The 20587-nt window shown below is 43.2% G+C and overlaps 1 protein-coding gene across 9 annotated transcripts in view; it reads right to left on the bottom strand.

Moving 5' to 3' along the window:
* Nucleotides 1-461: 461 nt before the first annotated feature.
* The window catches only part of R3HDM1 (R3H domain containing 1), a 642394-nt gene continuing 622268 nt past the window's right edge, over nt 462-20587 (bottom strand). For 8 of the 9 annotated variants that reach the window (XM_069225061.1, XM_069225063.1, XM_069225066.1 and 5 more), the window contains one exon: nt 462-1819. In XM_069225061.1, coding sequence (XP_069081162.1) covers nt 1470-1819 — 350 coding nt within the window. In that variant the 3' untranslated portion in view covers nt 462-1469. Of the gene's footprint in view, nt 1820-17090; nt 17208-20587 lie in introns of those variants that run through there. The other variant, XM_069225067.1, reaches the window with a different exon arrangement.

Here is a 20587-nt window from a genome sequence, read left to right as displayed (position 1 = left end):
TTTCTGGGCAGGGTGTGGGAGAGGGTAGACTTGAGTAAAAACAATTTGCAGATGTATTAATTTCACTGTGTAGCTAGCCATTTACCAATAACCTCAGGTTACATGCCAACAGGTTATTACAAAACCATATATTGCTTGTAATCACATCCTAATGACTTCTCAAATAATAGTTTACCTAACAAAGAGAATGCTTTCTGCGAGAGAACACTTACAGAGAGCTGACATCATCTGCAGGTACACATATAGAAAGAAGATAAATACACAATTTAAAAATACAGAAATGTATGAATTGACACTGTGGTACATGAAAGAACATTTTTCTTTTTAAGCAGAATAGTGCAGACGTTTTTTGTTGATTCCGATGATGCCCACATATATTCACCATGCACTTGAGCTGGGCTTTGCTAATATAGTCAATGATCTGTATGATTGGTATGGTTAAAAAAGTGCACTATTGAATATTATGGATTTGTAAACATTTATTTCTTTTTACTGAAAAGGCCTTCGTCACACACATTGTACAGCCTTGCAAATTACACAAATTGGAAAAAAAATCCTGTTCATGTGATAAATTAATATTTTGGTGTCCAGTGATACCACTCTAAAATGGTGCAAAAATGTGGAAAGAACCAAAATGTTTCCAGCACTAACCTGAAATCATTATCCTGTAAGAATAAATAAAAGGGAGAAAAGTTTCATTTTGTGAGGCTGCAAACTTGCACAATCAATAAACTCAATAACACATTTAAGGTTTGATATGCAATGAAATGCGTTTTTGTTAGTACCAAAATGTTTAAGGTTTTCTTTGGTTTCTAAGACATATTCCTGTTCCCCTCTAAATGTTATCACGAAAAATAGCTTGATAAAAAATTTGTAGGAACATAATTTATTTACAATTAACATTCACACAGTCTAAATATATTTCACTAAAAGAACGCAGTGACTTTGTTTTTTAAACCTTCCCTCCTTCAAAAGGAGATTCACAGGAAAGGAAGAGGAATATCTTACCGTGAAAACCCTATAAACGCTTGCAGTTGATCTAAATTTATTGAAGTGCAATAATAGTTTTTTGCCAAAATGTTCTTGAAGAAATGGATGGGTACGTGCTGGCTGCAAATAGGGACGCAATTAGAAAGACGAGAGTACGGGCATCTGTTTTTTTGCTTAAAAAATTGCTGTACAATATTGTTTGGGATTAGATACAAGAGTTCTAGAACATGAAACAAACCCATTACAAAAGACACAATTTAACGACACTCTTGATCAAATTATGTTGCATTGGTGCGGATTTAACTGGCATCTTGGGTAAACTCTATTTCATGTTATGACTGATCTATTCTTTTTCTCCTGAGGACATACTGTCACATTATAACATATCTCCACAGGCTTTGTATCTCAAGTCACAAAACCAATAACATGAAGCCAAATTGGGTTATGGGAGCAGGCTGAATGTCCAACAATGCAGAATGCTACTGAGAACTGGCCCTTTCTAAAGTATGAAAATCGTAGTGCTTCCTGCTCGTTCTCAGTCTGAACTTGGAGTTATTTTGTTTCTTCAATGCATTTTGTGCAGACGATATTGTTGGAAAAGTTGCCAGAATTGTGTACGTGGAAGCAAAGTCAGCAGAAGGTTTGGAGTGTTCGGTGTTTGCATTGCTGTCTCCACTGCCACAATAGTGATGATGAGGTTGCTGTGACTGTGAGTCTCGAAGCCAACGTATCTTGGCACCCAATTTGAATAGTTCACCAAATAGTTTTTCTGCATCTGCACGGCATATTCCTTCTGGCAGCTCTGTGACTTCTAAAACCTTTCCTAAAACTGAAACAAACGTTTTCATTAAAGTTGGCCTTGTATCTCACAATTAAATTGTGATTGCAAACTATCTGATGAAACATTTGCCTAACACAAGATAACTCACAACCTTCAGATAGGACAGTAGGCTTCTGAACAAAAACAATACGTGATTGGCCCTAATTTGAGAAATTAGAATTTTCTAAATCATCTTACTTTTGTAATTGGTTAGTATGAAGTACCATAATTAATAATTAAGCAACATAGCTCCTTACTCTTGTTCACTGTGCTGTCACATTGGTTAAAATTCTGACCTAAAGACACCTAAATTCTAATTTGGGCTCGGGGTTTGAGAACAAGTAGATTATATGGAAATTTACCTGCCTTTGCATGATGCCATAATACAACTATATAAAATACAACTACACAGGGTGCTTCCTATCACCATGCCCATTAGCTCCTGGTTCTTGTTACCCAGTCTCAACTAGACCCCATTTATGGTACTGTTCCATGTAAAAGACATAATGATCAAGATCAGTCTGAAAAAAATTAAACTAGGCTGATGCTATATCAAGTACATTAAAAATATGAATCATATTTGCTGAATGACGGAAGAATTAATCAATCGCTTCATTAGATGAATGCTGAGCTGAAGAAAAACTGTCAAAAAGGACAGCAGTATTTTGAATCCAAAATATACAAAAACAGGATCCAGAGAAATTAGAGCTATGAGCAACTAAACAGATTTATATGTAGCGCAATGCTTGAAACTGTAGGTGGCGTTTAAAGATGGAGGAAAGATACATATAGACTTTGTGATCACCATCAGTAACACAAATAAACCATTGTTTTACCCAAAGGGCAGGTTGTTAGATATTGGGAATCAATGTATTTTTTGTGGGTACCAGTTTTGACAATCTGACAGTTTTTATTCACCAGAGCAAGCCAAAGAAGATTTACTCATATTAGAGATTGAGTACACACACTGGGGGAAATGTGAGGGGAATGTGCTAGGAGTGCGGGAGAAGGACTCTGAGGCAAAGCGTTTTCAAATTTGGCCCATCAACACTTTTAAAGTAAACCTTCTCCTTTCCCATCTTATAGCAAACAGAATGATGACTAGGTGTTTGAAGCGCTCCAAAGTCCCAAAAAGCTGGATAATTTCGTGGAATTTCCTTGTTCTCCACAGATGAGGTAACGCTCCAAATAACTTATGGAATAACCGGTAGATGCTTTGAACCTAGGAGTCTTCTGCTGTACAATTATTAAATGAATTTCCTAAATCAAATTCTGAATTTGTATTTCCTGCTTTGACCTTTATATTATTTTTTCGTAGTATAACATACCAGATTCCTTAATTACTTTTTCACCAACTTTCGAGAAATATCCGAAACAGGAGCATGACCTAACTACATTTTGTTTATTCCATAAACCATTATTCCATTTGTCTCGTTCCATTACTGTTTGCAATACGTAGCAACAAATGTTGCAAGCAAAGAACAGAGTATGATCTCCAAAACCTTTTTAGGTTATATGCGGCTGTTAGAGCGCAAACCTTCCCCCATCCCTAGGCTTTCAAGGTGGTTAAAGAGAACAGAGAAACCAGAAAGTTCTAAGTTGAGAACAGAGACCATTGGTCACGAGAACAACATAAAAAAAACACTATTCATAGTTTGGACAAAGATAAAAATTAACAGAAAAATGAATCACTAATACCAAGACATACTATTGTCCTGCTTTCCTCCTATTGTCAACATGCGAGTCATCAGTCATTGATCATTGTGACCAGAAAGTGCTACTACACCTGTTAGATTAGAGTCTGCATAGCTGTGTGCCATACCTGGTGACAGTCCCCACCCACTAATTTTTACCACCTCTTAGTGTATCAAAAGTTGCTTCTCTCAAGCTGTGTCTTTTATATGGGAGTGTCCCGGCCATTTTTTGCTTTATCACTCTCTCCTCTGGTGTATATTACACCACAACCCTCCACTTGCTACCAGAGACAATGCCCTTCTAGAACTATCTAGCTTGCATGCAGAGCAAGAACTCCCTTCTTACATCAACAGAAAACACAAACTCCCAAAAAGAGGAATGAAACCTCGACCATAATCGATGTGAGGCCAGGCACTCTGCTCATCAAGTCATTGAGCATTGAGACAGCTAAACACCTCACCCAGAACCTCTCTCCCTTCTCTGCAGAAGGCACACTGACTGTACCTGCGAAACACTGGAGGGGCATTTAATTTCACAGTCAAGTAGGCATCGTCTCCCAGCACCTGAAAACGTATTTCAGCCTGATTTGGTAACCCCACTCAGAAGAAGGTATACAAGATGCCAGGGCCCATTAGCACCACACAATGTACTATGCTTCGGATGCCCTGCTGCAGTATTCTTTTGAATCACACCACTTATATGGCCAGAGACCGAGGAGTCCAGAAAGTCTCTTCTTTTGACAGTAGTTTAGATGTGTTATACCAAGAAGTTAAATGCTCTGCTATTCATGGGCACAAATCAAGGAATTCGGTCGGTTGCCTTAAGTCATTCCAGTGGGTGCACCAGAGTGTGGAGCTCAACTGTCTTATGAGCATTCTTTACTCTAGTCACAATATGAGAAGGCCAACAATCCTTTTGACATCTCGCATGCAGTTACATTTACTTTGAACAAGTTGCTGTCGGGGAGAAAGCAGATATGTTAGTGAGGGAACCAGGAAGCAAAAGATGCCTGCATCGCAGTTTCTCTTTGTGATCTCACCTCTCCCTGAAGCACAAGACTAAGCACATGCAAAAGGCACCAATCCCTGTGGAGTTCACATCTTCAGGCACCAACTGCCTCTAGCGGTCTTTCTAGGAACTAGCTCAAACGATGCAGGACCAAGCAACACTCCTCTTCTCACCCATGCACCAAATTCTGAGTGACAAGAATGTCCCTGGTTCAGGGTCCAGCTGTGTGTCAGAGCTAGCAGCGATTTTCCATAGTCGTATGACTCAATTGCTCCCAAGTATCCCAATGGAAGTCCCCTGTCCTACTTTGGGAAAGTAGGCACCCTGGCAGACTGGTTTGACAGTTAGGCTTGGAGCTATGTGGCTCTACTACAATTTTATCCAGACTCTAGAATCACTAGCTTGCTTTTTACGATGCTTTGTGGGTAAAACAAAGGCATTGGGCACCTGTTTGGTTCCTTTGTGGTTAGCTGCTATTCAAACCATAACAATATAAGTATGAATATCAACTAAGACTATAACTTCACCCAACTCAATGTACCACTACTAGGCCAGCCAGCATGTGCTCTTGTTGCTCTCTGCATTACCAGTTCCTCTGAGATGCCACTTCAAGCCAGCTTCAAAAAACCTTCAGGACTAGGGGAGGTTTTACCTTATTGCAATGCCCCCAGTGACTTGTGAATGTGCAACAAGGGACAGGAGAAGCACCACCCTACTAAGCTACACTTTGAGCTTGTAGGACTCATGATACTGTTCACTTACACCACTGGTTCCTAACCTGTGGTCTGGGAACCTCTGGGGGTCTGCAAAGCAGACTCAGGGGTCTCTGACTGCATAGAAAATTAAATAATATTAAAAGATTAATTAGGGGTATATAAATAAAGAAGCAAAATGTGCATATGAAAATTTCAAAACAGTCTGTAAATGTGAAGGAATTTTAAACTGGAAGGTAAGGGGAGTGGCCTGCCACGCAATGGAGTAGGTCGCATTGCTCCATCTCTCCGGGCAACTACAGAGCCACAACTGACCTTCGAAATAAAAAGGCAGTGAGGGCCGACCTGCACGGGCAGATCCACCATCTTGGTTGTGTCGCCCACCTCGCAGTGGAGGATCGGGAGCAGTGGAGTAAGTGTGCTCGACGATCTATCTCTGCAATAGGACCCGCGGCGCAAAAACAAGTAACCCCATTGACACCGCAGTGGGAAGGAACCCGGGCCCAGTGAGCGCATCAGGCTGTGGGCATCCCACTGGATTGGAGAGAGTAAAAGAGGACGAGCACAGCAGTGCTGGAGGATGACCCGATTGCACCAGACACGGTGGAGGGACTATGGGATTGACCACTGGCGGGGCCTGACACCAGGCAAGGTTACCTCGTTCCCACCTGCCCAGACAAGAGCCCTGAACTCTGGCAGCAGGTGGCACTGGGGAGCCTGATCAGGGGAGCTCTTGTGACAATGGATCCCTTGTAATCCAGAGGTGAGGACCTAAAAGCTGCTACCGCCCATACCTATTGCGTGCAGCGTAGATTGGGACCTCCTGGCTTCACAATTATCCCTGGAGTGTTGACACGTGACACTTGTGCCCTTTGACTGGGAGGCTATAACTGAGGACGTGCCAGTGTTTTGCCCTACACTATTTAATAGGGATATTGGATGTCTGCACAGTGAGGGGGAAGGACGATTTTTGACTATATATTAGAGGATCTGTGCCCATCTACTGGACCCCCCTCCTCCTAACTCAACCTGCAGCACCCCCTGTAGGGCCTCTGCAAATACACTGTCCTCTCCTTCTCTTATTGCCACCTGCTGCAGCACCAGCTGGAACTTGGCAGCATCAGTGAATAAACTATAAAAAGTATTAACACTCCTCATTAGGTGATGTGCTAACAAAACTTAAACCTCTGCCCACCTGCCCTGTTGTGCTTCACGCACAGTTGATTGGGGGGAATGGGACGGAGATACCTCCCTGATCAGAGAGTGATGCACGCCTGGGCCCTGTGGAAGGGGGGGATAAGGCAAACTCCTAGCAAGTGCTGCAAAGCACCATACTGCACCCTACCCCACTGCAAAACAGCGGTGTCCTTTTGAAATTGATTGACAGCACACCTGCTGCGCCCTTCCCGACCACCCTTAACTGAGAACATGCGCCACTGCAGGCCTCCTTTGCCGCACAACTCGCTTCTGGGAATCAACACCCTCTTTATTGTCTCTCCATTTGCAATAGATAGAGTCTGTGGCCTTGTCATGAGGTTTCACAGGAATCAACTTTGAGGGCAGGTGGCCCATGTACCCTGATAACTGATTGCCTGGTGGCCACGACTGCGACTTGGCCCGTATCTCCCCTACTACCTGAGACTTGGATAGCACTCTAATAGCATCCCAGTCGTGACCCTCTCAGATCAGCGATAGGTGCTGACCCACTACTGGGCAAGTATCTTCCTTCCTTCAACAACAAGTCAACCAATGAGGTCCCACTACCATCACTCTGGACCAAACCTGCATGGCAGAGAACAAGAAAAATCCAACACAGGAGGTATCTGAAGCTTCTCCACCTGCTGCCCAATTACATAAAACTACTTGGCGCAATTTCTCCAGGAAATCAGCACAGAAATTGGCTCACAAAGATCTGAAAACCTGTATCAAAGACATCAGGAAGGACATCACTGAAATAGGCAAACAAGTAGATGACTTGGAATGCACTGTTGATGGCAGGTAAAAGGACCATGAGTTGCTGTGGCAACGAATAGCAACCCTTCTAGGACATGAAATCCAAGCCAAACTGGAGGATCTTGAAAACAGGGGGCAGCAAAACAACATTCGCATACGAGGAATAACGCGAGAAGCTGAGGGAACGGACATCATGGCATTCATAGCGGCCCTTATTTAATCAATAGAGGGAGACAGGGATGCTCCTCCGTCCATGCTATTTTGCATCCATAGGGTCGCTGGTGTGTCGGGCCACCCAAATGCAGCACCTGGTATTCTAACCAGATTTCACTATTTTACAGAAAAATAAGCCATACTCCAAACAGCACAGCAGAAGCCTGACGTGGTATACCAAGGACACTCACTCACATTTATATCAGGCTTTATCCTCCACAATGCTGAGCTGCAGAAGAGACTTTAAACCAGTAACTGAAATTAAGGAGTGTGAACATCAAATATCATTAGGGGCACCCATTTGCATTGCTCTTTGAGTGGGAGTGAAAAATGCTTTCATTGCGCTCTCCCCGGAAGATGAAAAAACTGCTAAACATTACCCCGCTGATAGCAGAAGGACAGTCTCCTTCGATCGCTACCTCACCAAAACCCCACTCCAGGGCAATCTTGTCTACTGTTCTGACTCCGTGTTCTGTAAGGTGTTCCAGTGACTCAGACTCAGGAAGTGAAAGGTAACATCATCCATAAGCTCCTCACAATGGAGGCACCTCCCTCGCCAACCTAATCTGCTGCAGGCTCTTTTAGATAGAGGAGGCAGGGCTGATCTGCCAGTCTGCTGCCTATTAGACTGCATTTACACATCTGGCTTTTGCCCTCCTCTCATGCTGGCAATGGGGCTGATGGACCTGGAGAGGCCCCTTTGCAACTTTTTTGATTCAATGTCAAACCTGCCCTGATGGCTTCCCCCAAGCAATCTGGCTTACAAGAAGGTGACACCTCGGATGAGATACAGCCACTGTTGTACCGAACTTTGTGGAAACTGGTCGCAAAAGTTGGACTTGGTTGGTCTGTAATTGTTGTTGTATTACATTTTATGCTCTTCCTTTTCAGGTCTGGAAGAAATACTATATATTGTGCTGCAGTGGGCATTTTCGGCGTCCACAATAGCTCACCCTTGGCCTCTATTCTCATGATCCCCTGCCGGTGGTGCTGTTCCCTTCTGACTGCACTGCTGTGCGACTCCCCCCGCCCCCAACATGACGTTCCTCACTAGTGGTCTTAAACTTCTTTCCCTTAATGGTGTACTTAACTCCCCGAATAAATGTAAGCCAGTATGGGGCTACATCTTGCAGCCCGACCCTGATGTGGTTTTCCTGCAGGAGACCCATCTCAGAGAGGTTGATCAACATACAGTGGCACACCTGAAATACCCTATATGCCACTGGGCTTATGCCGACTCAAACACTGCGGGTCGGTGTACTATGCAAGGCTGGCCTGGGACCTCACATCACCAAAGTCACAAGAAATAAGGAGGGGGCGCAACTTTACATTTCACTTGCGCAATGGGAGTACTAGCCTTGCTATGCTTAACATTTACACTCCAAATATGACGCAGGATACATATAGTGAGTGCATCCTCCGGGAGCAACAACATGGGGTTGAGGAGGATATACTAGTTGGAGGGGACTACAATATGGTTTGGGACTCTGCGAAGGACTACCACTTATCAGGAAGAGGGAGCTATGTTCCTTTGACTGAAGAGGGATATCACTGAATTGGTTCTGGCAGATGCAGTTCATCACTTACACCCTGACTCAAGGGATTATTCATTTTGCTCTCATGTTTATGCCACATACTCCAGCACAGATGACATCTTTGTTTTCCATACCCTACTTGATACTCTAGACGCACCCAAAATCTTAGATATCACCATCTCGGACCATGCTCACATTGAACTCCAGTGGTCCAGGGTGTCCTCCAGTTCGATCTGACCACGGTGCAGACATCTGCCGCCACAGCTCCTCCGTGACCCTGCTGACGTCGCAGAGATCTGTACCAAGATCGCTGACTACTTTACACAACACTCAGCACAACGTCTTCCTTCACACACTTTGGGATGGGTTTAAAGTGCATATCCAGGGAATAATATCTTCCGTGGCCACTGCTTGGAGTAGGGAAGCAGGCTAGTAAAAGCTAATTTAACCTCCGACATTAAACCACACAAAGTCAATCCTACACAGCAGAAAAAACTTGCCATTCTGCGGGATCAGATGAACGCCTACAGAACAGACAGGGCTCAACGGTCCTTATTGGCACTCAAGCAGCGTTACTACAAAGGGGGATACAAGGCGGGCTCGCTGTTGGCCCACAGACTGCGTCAAAAACAGGCCAAGGCGCATAAAGCGATACACCGGAGGGCCAGTGGGGCTAGACAGTTACAGAACAAGACAAGCGGCACAAATTCTCCACAGGATACTCCTGCTGGGCAAGTCACTGGGCCCTGATGGCCTTCCAGTCAGCTTTCAAAGGCTGTTCTTTTTCATCCCCGGGGAACACCTGACTCATCAATAAAACTCTTACCTATGACACGGGCCTCACACTCACCATGGCGGCAGCAGAAACTTCCCTTATCCCTAAACGGCACAAAGACCCCCGCACTCTGCTCTTCATATCAACCTATTGGCCTTCTCTATACCGAGAATTTTATTTACACCAAGATACTAGTTACCAGGCTGAAATGCTTTCTCCAGAGTCTTGTCAACCCAGATTAGGTGGGATTTACATACAACCGCCAGGTTTCTGACAATGGGTGAAGGACTGCACACTTGGTGGAAAAGGTACACCGCCACCAAATCCCAGTGTGCCTTTTATCGCTCAGCGCAAAAAAGCATTTGACAGAATAGACTGGACTTTCCTGCACTTTGACTTTAAGAAAATCTGACTTGGTCCCAAAATGATTACCAGGATAATGGCATCTTATGCAGCCCAACAGTAGCAATCAGGATTAATGGTTGCATTAAGGAACCTATAACACTAGGCAGGGGTACACAACAGGGTTGCCCCCTACCGCTCCTGTTTACATTTGCGGTTAAGCCCCTGGCGACCACGATTCGCAATACAAGGAAGATCGAGGGCATCTCCTTTGGAGTACTGATGTAAAGGTTAAAATCTTCACAGATGATCGGTTTCTTACCCTGGTACACTCTGCCTCGTCACTCCCAGCTGTGGTGTCCCGTCTTGACGCCTTTGTAGTGGTACCCAGCTTTAAAGTCAATATGTCTAAATCTACCATATTGAACCTGACCATCCCAACTGCTGATGTACCAACACTCCAGTGATTAGTACCCTTCACTTATTCCCCAACACACTCAAATACCTAGGCCTTAACTTGACATCTACACTTACTATCTGGATGGCAGTGAACTGGCCGCCATTGCGTCACAAGATAGTGGAGGACTTTAGAAAAACCTTTATTTCAGGGATGGAGCGAAATACAGTGCTCAAAATGAATATTCTTCCAAATGTCCTGTATCTCTTTCAGACCATCCCCCACACCACTGTCCCAGAAGGACGTCCTACGGCTACAACAGGATTGGCATTCTAACCTCTTGGAATATTACTGGGAAGCCCATCTGTAATACGTCTGGTTCCACATGGGCATGGCTGTGGCATGTAGGCCCTTATGGGATCTGGCATGGCTCCCCAAGCATCCTCGATCTCGAGGTGCATATGCAGCCATCCCAATCAGAACTGTATTAGATATATGGGGCAAGCTTGCAACATCACGAGGTCTGACTTCCTTTCCCTCCCCAAACACACCGATCACCCATAACCCTGACTTCACTCCCACATGACTTCTAGGCCTAGACCCACCAGTACTGTAGGACTCTCTGTGATCTCTTTCAAGGCCCCAAGATTAAGTATATTGAGCAATGCAGAGCAGAATTTCACTTTGCAGAGACAGCCCAACTGCAATTTCTTCAGTTGCGAGACTGGGCACTCCACCCTGAGGTCTACCCCGCAGCCACCTGGACCTACACTCCATTCAAAATGTTAGTACGGACATACAACGGCTCCAAAGAAAAAATATATAACACATACCAAACTCTCTAACAAGCCACTTGCTCAGTTACTCACCCCTATAAAACACTTTGGAATAAAGAAACATCTGAGGAGATTTCGCCTAAACAGTGGGACACACTCTGGCGGGATATCACTAAAACGTATTGTAATCTCTCACTGAAGGAAAACGCCTATAAGCTTATGTACCAATGTAACTATATACCATCTCGCTTGCCCACTATCTACCCTAGTGCATCAGTGCTATGCTGGAGATGTAAACTTGAAGTGGGTTACTTCGTGCATATTTGGTGGTCCTGGCCCCCTATACACACCTTTTGGAAAGAAAGTCCAAGTCCCAAGATGCGTGCCAGACTTCCTGGTTGAAGTGCTGGCAGATAATCAGATCTCAGCATGAGATCTCTCAGATCCGCAGATGATCCGCGTCCTAAGATATCCAAAATTATTTTTTATTTTGTAACTCTAAAACTACTGAATGAATTTAACACCAAATCACAAGAAGAGATTTTCTGGCCCAACATCTACCTTTCTGCCAAATTTGATGTAATTAGGTTCAGAGGTTCGGGCTGTAGTCATGTTCAAAATCCCCATGGGAAACAGCATGAGGAAAATACGTTTTAGGACCCCCCCTTTTTCTGGGCCCCCACTTGCTGGGTGCATAGGAAGGAGGAAGGTTGAAACCCAATAATCAAAGTGTACAATCAATACCACATTCCCAGTAAATTGTAACCGTTTCTGCCGGCGAACAAAAGGGGCCATGACATTATTCTGAAATACACTGTTTTAATGAAGCGTAAAAATGAATCAACATGGAGACATTATTTCATTAGCAATGATATACGTAAATAGGGACAATGCATTTTTTTAAACCAAACAATTTTTTATAATACAAGTAAGTAAAAGCAAGGCAAATAATTGCTTAGAAAATGCAGCTGATCAAAATGAATTAAGACCCTTACCAGTTGAAACACAGGGTGAATGCTACAGTGGGTTGGAGGACATTCAGATCAGAACACTGGCCCATAAATTGAGCTAGTATTTGGGGATAAAACTTTAGAAAAAAGTCTTCCTGACAGATTTAAGTGTAGCAGGAGGAAGGAAACCCTATAATCCAGACAAACAGGAAACCAGTTTAACTGCATCTTTTAAGAAGCCCTCCTAGTTGCGTCTTGGGTGGCGTTCTCTCCTGGGTGGTATTGTACACCTGTTTCAACTCCACTGTTTTAGCGGTCTCCTTAGGAGACGCACTAAGTGGAAACCATTTCTTTTATATTAAGAACATTTAAAAATAAAATATTACTGAACCCTGTCTTCTAATTAAAAAAAATCTCTGCGTAGTCCAAAATGAGGCCATGCTGTCTATTTTTATGTAAGAGACATGCATTCAACTAGTCTATTGATGGGCAAGGACGTTATCAAATTCAATCATCAAATATTCACAAACATGTAAGGACATAATCTTCTTAATGTACCCCCAGGACAGCCATGCTGGAGGTGCAGGTCATGGTTTTCCAACGTGCTATGCAGAAGTTACTAGCCGTAATAAAACTGTCTACAGGGTAACAAGTAAAATCCAGGCAACTGTGTTACAGCTCGAACAGGGATGTCATCAAGGACAACACAATGTTCAAATTCCAATTAGGAGCAATGAGCTAGTGGGCAGAAACCACTAAAGCTAAAGTTCTAGAAAATTTGCTACTAATGGCAATCTAAACAGGGATGGTTGATCAGTAAGACACATGAAAGACGACAAGGCCAATGGATAGCCCTCAACTGTAGCTACCGCCAGACCCTGCTGTGCAAGGAAAAACGGCAAGAAGTTGGAAAGGAAATATTTGAAGGGGTTGAGCCTTCCAACACACATCAATGAACTAATTTGTTCTAGTGCTCTAAATAGGTAGATTTGGTAGTGGTCTCCCTGGCCGCCAATATGTGGTATGTGACTTCATCAGGAAGGAAAAAGGACTAACTTGCACCGCTCAATTACCTCCCACACATCCCCAGCATTTGCAGATTTGTCTGAGAGATCTAATGATCCTGCTCCCGAGTCAAGCCTTGGGCAATTGTAATCACTTATACTTGACCCTCCAGTAACTTCTCCAGCACTTTCGACTGTTTAAGGCACCACTCGATGGCCCTCATCTTTCATGTGGCACCAACAGGATGCATGTGATCATGAGGCCAAGAAAACCAAAGCCTGCCAAACCAGGATTACATTCGGAGTGCAAAAACTCAGAATCACCTCTTGAATATCCGCGATCCTCTGAGGAGGAAAGGCTGTCATGCAAATGATGTTCATTACCCCTCCTATGAAGGTTAGACTCTGCATGGGAGAGAGGTGGAGTGTTTCGTGGGGATGAGTCACTATCCAGTGAAGATGTGCTGACCAGTGCCACGGATTGTTCTTTCACTAGCCAGTAATGCAAGTTTAGAAATATATGCACTCCTGACCATCGTAGTGAACCTGTTATAATGGCTAGCACCTAAGTAATAACTAGTCCCGGGATACCAATGTGAACCTTAAGTGAAATCTGCAGGCAGGGAAAACTAGAAGATAAAAATAGGCTGTCCAGGGATGCCAATCAATCTACCAAAATCAGGAAGAGTAAGAGTTGGTTGAGGGGGAGCATCTTCAAATTGTCTTAACGAATGAACAAGCTCAGAAGACAAAGACCTGGGATAGGTCTCAGACCCCCACCCTCCCTATCATTTTCAAGGGCCAAATGTAGGGGGGGAAACAACCCTGTTTCCATCTGTTTCAGAGACACTACCACAATGACTTATTTGCTTCACAGAAAAAGGGCTTCCAAAATGGAGGCAGGTGCTAGAGAGAATGTAGAAAAATTGAATAATCCACCCCACTCATCCACTTGTTGGAAGATAATGGTGTGAGGAGTCAGAGAAGTTTTGAAGTAGCAGAGATAAAGCAAAGACGAGTCTGGAACTGCTGCTGCGGATGGATCCCCCAGCTTCATCCTTGCCTCAAAAAGAGGTTTGGCTGGTGGGCTATCTGCACATGGTGAAAAGGATGTCTCTTTCACGCTGCTCTAGAACTGGCACAAAACTCTATATTGTTGGTGGAATTATTGCACTGGATAAGCCAGAGCCACCTCACATGCTGTAGCTCTGTTTTTTATGTGGTACAAGAAAGAGTCTGATTTCTCTATAAACAACTGCCCATCAGTGAAGGGAATGCCCATGAGAATGGCTTGCATATCTCAGGAGAAGCCAGTGGAATGCATCCAAATGTGCCAGTGCAACTAAACATCCATGCCACAGACCAAGCAACAGTATCGTCAATGTAAAAGCTGTCTGGATGTATCTAATTTCTGACTGGCCAGTTCTGTAAACTGCTGTTTCATCTGGTCTGGGAAGATGGCTACTTTATGTTTTGCCAATTACCACAAGGTATGAACATCAGCCCAAGATGCAGGTGGCATTAACAGTGCATATGGCCAGGCTTCTAGAAGCAAAGATTTATCAGCCTGTAGAGTTACGTCTTTCGAGTTTCTATGAGGAGGAGCCATGAGGAAGGTATTTAGATTTTGCTTTCTTTGAGGACACCGTTTCATCAACCAGACTTTCCAGTGATGGGACAAAAAGTAGGTGCCACCCCGAGAAGGACTATTTGATGTTCCTATCCGTCTATGGACTCCTGGGCCTGAAAAGGGTTTTGTCCAAGCAGCCAGGACAGGGCCTCAACTGGAAGCAATGGCCCAGTAAATAAGGTTGAGGGTTGCAAGTTCTCAGTAAAAATGTTACATTTGGCATCCTCAGAGGGCAAGGGTTCTGCTGCTTTTCTTAACACTGTTGTGAATAATAAAACTTCCTTTGAAGCATGTTAGATGGGTAAGGCTGTACCCTTCTGTTGACATGTCCAGTCCACTTCCATTTCCATTTCACTTCTGTTAGTAAGATATAAACCTTTGTCTGTATTACAGTGGAGAAGGAAGCTATCTCACCTCTATATCATCTTCTGTGCATCTGTACATCAGGCTTTGCAATAGCACTGGAGTCAAAGCCAATTAACTCTTCCATCTGGAAAAATACTTGAGCCCTAGGAAGGTGCTTATCAAGGAAAAGTAATTATAGTTTACCTCACCACAAAGGTAACTTATTCCAACTTCCACAAATGGAAGAGAAATGTTGCAGTCTGCTCTATGGGCGAAGTCTGCACTGGCACAGAGAGAGATTGTGGTCTAACAATGTATAGTGCCTTAGCAGACTGACTTTTGGGTACCAGGGCCAGAGCCCCTGGAGGTGAAATATTGGAAGACACGTCCTGAGCCCTGAGGAACCTTTCAACATTATGGGCAGTACAGAGGATATAGAAAGCATTCTGAGCATATCCTGTATAACGAGCCAGAAGACTTAAATGTGGGTGGGGTCAGTCAATGGACCCCAAATCTTGGTGGTCTTTTTTTTTTTTTTTTTTAAACACTGGAATCTTGTAAGAGGAAGAGTCTTGTTGGAAAACGGCACAGAGATTCCCAACGGCCCCAGAAAGAAAGCTCTTCTCCTTAAGGTACTCTTTGTGTTTTATCTTTTTAAAAGGAAAAGCTTTTTGGGAGATTGCTCCCTTACAAGTGACTTCCCTGTGAGTGACGTAGACTGCTTTAGAGTCTCTTGTGAGGCTTATACAACAATAACTTAAGCTTCCAGCATCCTGAAGACTTCAGGTGCACTTAGGCGCACAGCTTAAATCCTAAAACATTTGAAAAATACATTTGGGCTAGTCAAAATAATGAGGAATTTCAATGTCAAGACTCATCATTCGGACATGTGGCAATGAGACGTGGAAATAAAGGAACTGTGACTAGCACTGGTCGGTACACTTGTGATGTTGCTGGAAAAAGCTTTTCATGACAAGTCAGCAGCCAGGAAGGAAAATTAATAAGATAACAAATCTGCTTGGAGGACCTATTCATTAGAAATGCATGTACTAATAAGCAACAGTGATTAGGAAGTTTCGTTTTTAAATTTGGTGGCCAAAATGATAAGTCACAAGCTCCCATCATTTCTACACCTAGAATTGTAAATTATGCCTCTCAATGACATGAACTGTGGGAATTGTCTGTTTAAAAATCTTTTGCCTCTGCCATACAGCTTTCCTCTACTATACTAGGATCAATAAATATACTGACTAAAATAAAGGCAATCACTATTCAGCCTTAGATCCATCCTTCACATTTTTGGCCCTTGGACAAGACCCAATTTATCCTTTTGGACTTCATATCAATTAATGTACATTTAAGTATTTTTAATCTTCTATTGAATTATGTGAAGTGTACTTCTGTTCCCTCGACCAATGTGTCCTGGAGGTTCCAGGATACCATAGAATTAAAACTCTTTGCTATTACAAAGAACAAATGTCCATTACCTACTCAGGGATGATGTCAGACCTCCCCTATTTAAATTTAGAACAAAAAGGTGCTTGCATTTTTAGAAACATCAAACTTGCAACCAGCAATAAACCACTAATTGTAGTGCTAAGAAATTAGCTGCAAACCTTTTAGACTCTGATGAGGATGGAAGATCAATAAAAGACATCACTGATGTCTAACACATGCACATAATTCCTTTGCCGCAAGGCACATGCAAACTTTAAAGTTATCGGACCATCCAAACTCTGCGTTTATATTGGTTTCGAAAGCAAACCACATATATTTCAAAAATTAAACAAATCTGCTAAATTCCCATTGTCTACATCCAAATACTTCCCCCAAAAACTGACCTACTTAATTTATGCTTGCTTTTCTACGTGCAGTACAGTAATATTTTAATAGGTCATGAAGTCTGTATATTTTACTTCTTTCTTATCATTCTATACACTTAAAACCGTTGAGTGAAACAATGGAAAAGCTGCACAACTTAAAATTAAAATAAATAGACACTGATCTGGTAAGGCATCAAAGGGTATGAAAGGCTGAAATATTGCGTTCAACACTGGAGGTCTGAAAATGAAAAAAGGGGCACTGTTCACGTATCATAGCTGTGACTGCAGATGTAGAAATCAAAATAGGATACTGAAAAATTACTACTTAAGAAAAACAAAGTTATGTTAATGCTTTAAATTACTGAGACTGTGTTAGTCTCCATCAGAACTACACTAGATGATGAAATGACTATCCTAAAAATTCTGCATCTCGTACAGGTACCAGATACCATTTCCTTATAAGAATCATTTGATAGAAAACATCAAAATGGCAAGCAGACGTGCAAAAGTACAATCTTACAACCACACTGTCATAATTAAACATAACAGGGAGTTACATGGTTGACAGTATTGACATTTAAGGATTATGTTACTTACCCTGTAAGCATCTGTTCATAGTTTGTAGTGCTGTAGATTCACATGCTATGCATACTCCTGCCATCTAATATTGGCTCTAGAATGGTGCAAGTTGTTTTTCTTCAAAGAAGTGTTCTGAGTGACTCCGCCTCTGAGGGGTAGAGTGCATGGGCATCAACCCCTTTGTTAAATTGTATTCCTGAAAGTGGGTGAGAAAGGAGTGGTAGGAAGGAAAGTGTAGGCAAAGGATGTCAGTGGAAAATATAAATGCATATCTACAAATATACACAAAGGTATAGTACCTTCAATGGCCGCACTTGTCCTAGGAGGACACATGTGAATCTACAGCACTACATGCAACAAACAGATGCTTACCGGGTAAATAACATAATCCGTTCGATAGCATGTGTAGCTGTAGATACACGTGCTCTGCACACACTGTAAAGCAGTCCCTGCATAAAAGCAGTTGCTAGCCTTTAGGAGTTGTAGTTGACTGAACAAGTGTTTGTATCACAGCCTGACATACATTACCTTGTTTGCATTCTAGCACATCTACAGAGCAGTGTTTGGTGAATATATATAGTGTTGACCATGTAGCTACCTTACAGATGCCAGCTATAGAAATGTTTCCAAGAAAGGCCATAGTAGCAACTTCTTTTTCCTAGTGGAATGTGCTCTAGGGATAACAGGTAAAGGTATTTTAGTTTTACGTTAACAAGTTTGAATACATTTACCTATCCATCTAGCTATGTCAGATTTGGATACTGGTCTGTCTTTGTCAGGTGATGAGAAAGCTACAAAGAGCTGCTTAGTTTTCCTAAACTCTTTGGTCCTCTGGATGTAAAACATGAGCGCTCTTAACATTGAGAGTGTGGAGAGCTATTTCTGCAACAGAGTCAGGTTGCAGAAAAAAAGACAGGTAGTTCAATGGACTGAATTATATGAAACTGTGAAACCACTTTAGGGAGGAACTTAGGGTAAGTGCGAAGAACTACCTTTTCTCCGAGTCTGGAAGAAAGGTTCTTCCAAGGTTAGTGCCTGGAGCTCACTGACACGCCTGAGTGATGTGATGGAAACTAAGAATACTACCTTCCAAGAAAGGTACTGAAGAGGACAAGAATGGAGTGGCTCAAAGGGTGGACCCATGAGTCTGGTGAGCACATGTTAAGGTTCCACAATGGTGCAGGGGGAACCCTGAGTGGAACAACCCTTTTAAGGCCTTCCATTAAAGCTTTAATAACTGGGATTTTGCACAAAGAAATAGGTTGTCTTTTCTGTAGATACACAGCTATGGCTGTGAGATGTAGGCAAACGGAAGCTTAGGCTAGATTTGCTTTCCTTAAATGAAGCAAATAAACAATCTCTTGAACAGTAGCCTTCATAGGGTCAATATGTTCAGGCTGAAAGTAGCAAACAAAACATTTTCATTTTGCAGAATAACAGGCACTAGTTGTGGGTCTACGGGTTACCCTGAGAATGTCCATACATCCTGCAGGCAATCTTAGGTAACCGAATTATGACCTCAGGAGCCATATCGCAAGGCTGAGTGACTTGGGGTCTGAATGTCTGATTTGTCCTTGATTTTGAGTGAAAAGGTCTGGTCTGTTGGGGAGCTTCTTGGAGGGGCTACTGAGAGGTCTAGAAGTGTTGTGAAGCATTGCTGACGTGCTCAATTGGGAGCTACAAGGATCATGGTCAGAGATGCTTGCCTGATTCTCCGAACCAGAAATGGAATAAGAGGGAAAGGTGGAAAAGCGTAAACAAATATCCCATACCAGTTCATCCATACAGAGGGTGTGGATACCTGAAGGCAAAGCTTGGGCATTTTTGTATTTTCTGTGTGGCAAAAAGATCTATCTGAAGAGTTCCCCACTTGTCAAAGTATGGTTGAAGGACTTGTGGGTGTAGTTCCCATTCGTGGACTTGTTGCTGCATCCTGCAGAGCAGGTCTGCAAAATTGTTGTCCTTCCCTGGGAGACACTTTGCCACCAGAGCCCACTTCCATATTGTCTGAGAGAGTTGTGATAATTGAGACAACTGTGTCCCCATTTCTATAAATAGTACATGGCTGTCATGTTGTCTGTGCGGATTAAGACACCCTTGTGAGATTGATAATGAAGAAATGCTTTGAGGGCTAGAAACACTGTGGTAAGAATGGCATGAGGCACAGGGTACAGAAAAGCCCACCCCTTCAACAGGTTGGTGTTCCACCACTGCAGACACAGTAAGTATGGCGATCTAACCCTAGATCATCCAGGTGACCCTATGACTGTGACCACTGACGAGACAGACACTGCTGTAGGGGAAGCATGTGTAGTCTGGCATGGGGAACAATGGCAATGCAAGACGTAATCATTACCAACAGCGTATAATGATCCTGACTAACTCTCTTGAAACTGAGGGAAGAGAGACTAAAAACTTTGGACACAAGTGGGTTGGTGTATGTGACCCTTAACTCCGCATTGAGGATGGCCCCTAGATAAAGCTGAACCTTAAGAGGTAGAAGTTGGAACTTGGAGAAGTTCAGAGTGAAATCCAGTGTGTGAAAGAAGTCCACTGTCAACTGGGTGTGATTTTGGCACTGTTGTAGGGTACTGGCTTTGATGAGCCAGTCGTCTAGATAGGGGAACATGTGGACGTTCTGACTCCTGAAGTGTGTGGCAATTACTGCGAAACGCTTTGTGAGACTCTGGGAGCGGTAGTGACCCTGAAAGGCAGGACCTTGAACTGGTAATGTTTGTCTGAAATAACGAAGCAGAGGTATTTTCAGTGTGCAGGGTGAATGGGAATATGAAAGTAGGCATCCTTTAGAACTAGGGCTTTCATAAAGTTGCACTGCTGTAAAAGTGGAGTAACGTCCTGAAGGGTATCCATGAGAAAGTGTTCTGACAGGATGTATTTGTTTAATGGTCTGAGGTTGGGAACAGGCCTGAGAGAACTGTCCTTTTTTGGGAATCAGGAAGTATAGGGGGTATATTCTTGTCCCTTGGTGTTGTAATGAAACGGGCTCTATGGCTCCTTTGAGAAGTAGGGACTGACCTC

The sequence above is a fragment of the Pleurodeles waltl genome, chromosome 3_1 (assembly GCF_031143425.1).
Source record: "Pleurodeles waltl isolate 20211129_DDA chromosome 3_1, aPleWal1.hap1.20221129, whole genome shotgun sequence".
Lineage (NCBI taxonomy): Eukaryota > Metazoa > Chordata > Amphibia > Caudata > Salamandridae > Pleurodeles > Pleurodeles waltl.
This window is presented reverse-complemented; position numbering and strand designations above follow the sequence as displayed.